The sequence below is a fragment of the Oncorhynchus clarkii genome, chromosome 21, assembly GCF_045791955.1.
Source record: "Oncorhynchus clarkii lewisi isolate Uvic-CL-2024 chromosome 21, UVic_Ocla_1.0, whole genome shotgun sequence".
In the NCBI taxonomy this organism is placed as follows: domain Eukaryota; kingdom Metazoa; phylum Chordata; class Actinopteri; order Salmoniformes; family Salmonidae; genus Oncorhynchus; species Oncorhynchus clarkii.
The window spans coordinates 51,927,898-51,934,346 of NC_092167.1; the positions used below are offsets into that span (position 1 = coordinate 51,927,898).

At 48.4% G+C, this 6,449-nt stretch overlaps 1 protein-coding gene across 1 annotated transcript in view; it reads left to right on the forward strand.

Moving 5' to 3' along the window:
- Positions 1-6,449, forward strand: part of LOC139379134 (nuclear transcription factor, X-box binding-like 1) — a 90,340-nt gene that overhangs the window by 71,960 nt on the left and 11,931 nt on the right. The window contains exon 20 of the mRNA XM_071121964.1: positions 4,749-4,853. Within this exon, the coding sequence (XP_070978065.1) occupies positions 4,749-4,853 (105 nt within the window). The remainder of the gene's footprint in view (positions 1-4,748; positions 4,854-6,449) is intronic.

Consider the following 6,449-nt stretch of genomic DNA (forward strand, 5'->3'; position numbering starts at 1 on the left):
CTGAGACATTACTGTCTGGTGTGTTGTTACTCATTGAGACATTACTGTCTGGTGTGTTGTTACTCACTGCTGGGACATTACTGTCTGGTGTGTTGTTACTCACTGCTGAGACATTACTGTCTGGTGTGTTGTTACTCACTGCTGAGACATTACTGTCTGGTGTGTTGTTACTCACTGCTGAGACATTACTGTCTGGTGTGTTGTTACTCACTGCTGGGACATTACTGTCTGGTGTGTTACTCACTGCTGGGACATTACTGTCTGGTGTGTTGTTACTCACTGAGACATTACTGTCTGGTGTGTTGTTACTCACTGCTGAGACATTACTGTCTGGTGTGTTGTTACTCACTGAGACATTACTGTCTGGTGTGTTGTTACTCACTGCTGGGACATTACTGTCTGGTGTGTTGTTACTCACTGCTGAGACATTACTGTCTGGTGTGTTGTTACTCACTGCTGGGACATTACTGTCTGGTGTGTTGTTACTCACTGCTGGGACATTACTGTCTGGTGTGTTGTTACTCACTGCTGGGACATTACTGTCTGGTGTGTTGTTACTCACTGAGACATTACTGTCTGGTGTGTTGTTACTCACTGCTGAGACATTACTGTCTGGTGTGTTACTCACTGCTGAGACATTACTGTCTGGTGTGTTGTTACTCACTGCTGAGACATTACTGTCTGGTGTGTTACTCACTGCTGGGACATTACTGTCTGGTGTGTTGTTACTCACTGAGACATTACTGTCTGGTGTGTTGTTACTCACTGCTGGGACATTACTGTCTGGTGTGTTGTTACTCACTGAGACATTACTGTCTGGTGTGTTGTTACTCACTGCTGGGACATTACTGTCTGGTGTGTTGTTACTCACTGCTGAGACATTACTGTCTGGTGTGTTACTCACTGCTGGGACATTACTGTCTGGTGTGTTGTTACTCACTGAGACATTACTGTCTGGTGTGTTGTTACTCACTGCTGGGACATTACTGTCTGGTGTGTTGTTACTCACTGCTGAGACATTACTGTCTGGTGTGTTGTTACTCACTGAGACATTACTGTCTGGTGTGTTGTTACTCACTGCTGAGACATTACTGTCTGGTGTGTTGTTACTCACTGCTGGGACATTACTGTCTGGTGTGTTGTTACTCACTGCTGAGACATTACTGTCTGGTGTGTTGTTACTCACTGCTGGGACATTACTGTCTGGTGTGTTGTTACTCACTGCTGAGACATTACTGTCTGGTGTGTTGTTACTCACTGCTGAGACATTACTGTCTGGTGTGTTGTTACTCACTGCTGAGACATTACTGTCTGGTGTGTTGTTACTCACTGCTGAGACATTACTGTCTGGTGTGTTGTTACTCACTGCTGAGACATTACTGTCTGGTGTGTTACTCACTGCTGGGACATTACTGTCTGGTGTGTTGTTACTCACTGCTGAGACATTACTGTCTGGTGTGTTACTCACTGCTGAGACATTACTGTCTGGTGTGTTGTTACTCACTGAGACATTACTGTCTGGTGTGTTGTTACTCACTGCTGGGACATTACTGTCTGGTGTGTTGTTACTCACTGCTGAGACATTACTGTCTGGTGTGTTGTTACTCACTGCTGAGACATTACTGTCTGGTGTGTTGTTACTCACTGAGACATTACTGTCTGGTGTGTTACTCACTGCTGAGACATTACTGTCTGGTGTGTTGTTACTCACTGCTGAGACATTACTGTCTGGTGTGTTGTTACTCACTGCTGAGACATTACTGTCTGGTGTGTTGTTACTCACTGCTGAGACATTACTGTCTGGTGTGTTGTTACTCACTGCTGAGACATTACTGTCTGGTGTGTTGTTACTCATTGAGACATTACTGTCTGGTGTGTTGTTACTCACTGCTGAGACATTACTGTCTGGTGTGTTGTTACTCACTGAGACATTACTGTCTGGTGTGTTGTTACTCACTGCTGAGACATTACTGTCTGGTGTGTTGTTACTCACTGCTGAGACATTACTGTCTGGTGTGTTGTTACTCACTGAGACATTACTGTCTGGTGTGTTGTTACTCACTGCTGAGACATTACTGTCTGGTGTGTTGTTACTCACTGAGACATTACTGTCTGGTGTGTTGTTACTCACTGAGACATTACTGTCTGGTGTGTTGTTACTCACTGCTGAGACATTACTGTCTGGTGTGTTGTTACTCACTGAGACATTACTGTCTGGTGTGTTGTTACTCACTGCTGAGACATTACTGTCTGGTGTGTTGTTACTCACTGCTGAGACATTACTGTCTGGTGTGTTGTTACTCACTGCTGAGACATTACTGTCTGGTGTGTTGTTACTCATTGAGACATTACTGTCTGGTGTGTTGTTACTCACTGCTGAGACATTACTGTCTGGTGTGTTGTTACTCACTGAGACATTACTGTCTGGTGTGTTGTTACTCACTGCTGAGACATTACTGTCTGGTGTGTTGTTACTCACTGCTGAGACATTACTGTCTGGTGTGTTGTTACTCACTGAGACATTACTGTCTGGTGTGTTGTTACTCACTGCTGAGACATTACTGTCTGGTGTGTTGTTACTCACTGAGACATTACTGTCTGGTGTGTTGTTACTCACTGAGACATTACTGTCTGGTGTGTTGTTACTCACTGCTGAGACATTACTGTCTGGTGTGTTGTTACTCACTGAGACATTACTGTCTGGTGTGTTACTCACTGCTGAGACATTACTGTCATTACTGTCGGTGATTGGGTGGGTAACAGAGTATCCACTCACAGTGATTGGGTGGGTAACAGAGTATCCACCCACGGTGATTGGGTGGGTAACACAGAGTATCCACCCACGGTGATTGGGTGGGTAACACAGAGTATCCACCCACAGTGATTGGGTGGGTAACACAGAGTATCCACCCACAGTGTTTGGGTGGGTAACACAGAGTATCCACCCACAGTGATTGGGTGGGTAACACAGAGTATCCACCCACGGTGATTGGGTGGGTAACACAGAGTATCCACCCACAGTGATTGGGTGGGTAACACAGAGTATCCACCCACGGTGATTGGGTGGGTAACACAGAGTATCCACCCACGGTGATTGGGTGGGTAACACAGAGTATCCACCCACAGTGATTGGGTGGGTAACACAGAGTATCCACCCACAATGATTGGGTGGGTAACACAGAGTATCACAGAGTATCCAATCACAGTGGGTGGATACTCTGTGTTACCCACTTTGCTGGTGGGACAGGATACTCTGGTGGGACAGCCTCGGGTGGGACAGCTTCTGGTGGGACAGCTTCTGGTGGGACAGCTTCTGGTGGGACAGCCTCGGGTGGGACAGCCTCGGGTGGGACAGCCTCGGGTGGTAAAGCCTCGGGTGGGACAGCCTCGGGTGGGACAGCCTCGGGTGGTAAAGCTTCTGGTGGGACAGCTTCTGGTGGGACAGCCTCGGGTGGGACAGCCTCGGGTGGGACAGCCTCGGGTGGTAAAGCCTCGGGTGGGACAGCCTCGGGTGGGACAGCCTCGGGTGGGACAGCCTCGGGTGGTAAAGCCTCGGGTGGTAAAGCCTCGGGTGGGACAGCCTCGGGTGGGACAGCCTCGGGTGGGACAGCCTCGGGTGGGACAGGCTCTGGTGGGACAGGCTCTGGTGGGACAGGCTCTGGTGGGACAGCTTCGGGTGGGACAGCCTCTGGTGGGACAGCCTCGGGTGGGACAGCCTCGGGTGGTAAAGCCTCGGGTGGTAAAGCCTCGGGTGGGACAGCCTCTGGTGGGACAGCCTCTGGTGGGACAGGCTCTGGTGGGACAGGCTCTGGTGGGACAGCTTCTGGTGGGACATCCTCGGGTGGGACAGCCTCGGGTGGGACAGCCTCGGGTGGGAATGCCTCTGGACAGCCTCTGGTGGGACAGGCTCTGGTGGGACAGGCTCTGGTGGGACAGCTTCGGGTGGGACAGGCTCTGGTGGGACAGGCTCTGGTGGGACAGCTTCGGTTGGGACAGCCTCTGGTGGGACAGCCTCTGGTGGGACAGCCTCTGGTGGGACAGCATCGGGTGGGACAGCCTCGGGTGGGACAGCCTCGGGTGGGAATGCCTCGGGTGGGAATGCCTCGGGTGGGACAGCCTCTGGTGGGACAGCCTCTGGTGGGACAGGCTCTGGTGGGACAGCTTCGGGTGGGACAGGCTCTGGTGGGACAGCTTCGGGTGGGACAGCTTCGGGTGGGACAGCCTCTGTTGGGACAGCCTCTGGTGGGACAGCCTCTGGTGGGACAGCTTCAGGTCTCTCCCTCTGTCTCTGTCTCTCTCTCTCTCTCTCTCTCTCTCTCTCTCTCTCTCTCTCTCTCTTTCTCTGTATCTCTCTGTCTCACTCTAGTTGAGTTGAGGTCATTATTGTAAGGACATGTCTCTCTCTCTCTCTCTCTCTCTAGTTGAGTTGTGGTCATTATTGTAAGGACATGTCTCTCTCTCTCTCTTTCTCTCTGTCTCTCTCTCTCTCTGTCTCTCTCTCTCTCTCTGTCTCTCTCTCTCTCTTTTTGAGTTGTGGTCATTATTGTAAGGACATGTCTCTCTCTCTGTCTCTCTCTCTGTCTCTCTCTCTGTCTCTCTCTCTGTCTCTCTCTCTGTCTCTCTCTCTGTCTCTCTCTCTGTCTCTCTCTCTGTCTCTGTCTCTCTCTCTGTCTCTGTCTCTCTCTCTGTCTCTGTCTCTCTCTCTGTCTCTCTCTCTCTCTCTCTCTCTCTCTCTCTTCTCTCTCCAGTTGAGTTGTGGTCATCATTGTAAGGATCTGTGTCACCCAGGACATTGTGAGGATAAATGTTCCCACAGGGTCAAACTGAAGTGTCCCTGCAAGAGGATTAAAAAGGTATGTTTTTATCTGTCTGTAGCTTTGTGCCTGTAGCTTTGTGCGTGTCTGTGTCCCCGTGTCTGTGTCCCCGTGTCTGTGTCCCCGTGTCTGTGTCCCCGTGCCTGTGTCCCCGTGCCTGTAACCCCGTGCCTGTAACCCCGTGCCTGTATCCCTGTCTGTGTCCCCGTGTCTGTGTCCCCGTGCCTGTAACCCCGTGCCTGTAACCCCGTGCCTGTAACCCCGTGCCTGTAACCCCGTGCCTGTAACCCCGTGCCTGTATCCCTGTCTGTGTCCCCGTGCCTGTATCCCCACCTACTATATATAGGTTATATATTAACTTATTATTATTAATACTGTAGTGTCTATGTCATGATGTAGGAGCTGCTGTGTTATAGATCCAGACAGGACCAGACTGGTATATGTTATTAATACTGTAGTGTCTATGTCATGATGTAGGAGCTGCTGTGTTATAAAGCCAGACAGGACCAGACTGGTATATGTTATTAATACTGTAGTGTCTATGTCATGATGTAGGAGCTGCTGTGTTATAAAGCCAGACAGGACCAGACTGGTATATGTTATTAATACTGTAGTGTCTATGTCATGATGTAGGAGCTGCTGTGTTATAGATCCAGACAGGACCAGACTGGTATATGTTATTAATACTGTAGTGTCTATGTCATGATGTAGGAGCTGCTGTGTTATAGAGCCAGACAGGACCAGACTGGTATATGTTATTAATACTGTAGTGTCTATGTCATGATGTAGGAGCTGCTGTGTTATAAAGCCAGACAGGACCAGACTGGTATATGTTATTAATACTGTAGTGTCTATGTCATGATGTAGGAGCTGCTGTGTTATAGAGCCAGACAGGACCAGACTGGTATATGTTATTAATACTGTAGTGTCTATGTCATGATGTAGGAGCTGCTGTGTTATAGAGCCAGACAGGACCAGACTGGTATATGTTATTAATACTGTAGTGTCTATGTCATGATGTAGGAGCTGCTGTGTTATAGATCCAGACAGGACCAGACTGGTATATGTTATTAATACTGTAGTGTCTATGTCATGATGTAGGAGCTGCTGTGTTATAGAGCCAGACAGGACCAGACTGGTATATGTTATTAATACTGTAGTGTCTATGTCATGATGTAGGAGCTGCTGTGTTATAGATCCAGACAGGACCAGACTGGTATATGTTATTAATACTGTAGTGTCTATGTCATGATGTAGGAGCTGCTGTGTTATAGAGCCAGACAGGACCAGACTGGTATATGTTATTAATACTGTAGTGTCTATGTCATGATGTAGGAGCTGCTGTGTTATAAAGCCAGACAGGACCAGACTGGTATATGTTATTAATACTGTAGTGTCTATGTCATGATGTAGGAGCTGCTGTGTTATAGAGCCAGACAGGACCAGACTGGTATATGTTATTAATACTGTAGTGTCTATGTCATGATGTAGGAGCTGCTGTGTTATAGAGCCAGACAGGACCAGACTGGTATATGTTATTAATACTGTAGTGTCTATGTCATGATGTAGGAGCTGCTGTGTTATAGATCCAGACAGGACCAGACTGGTATATGTTATTAATACTGTAGTGTCTAT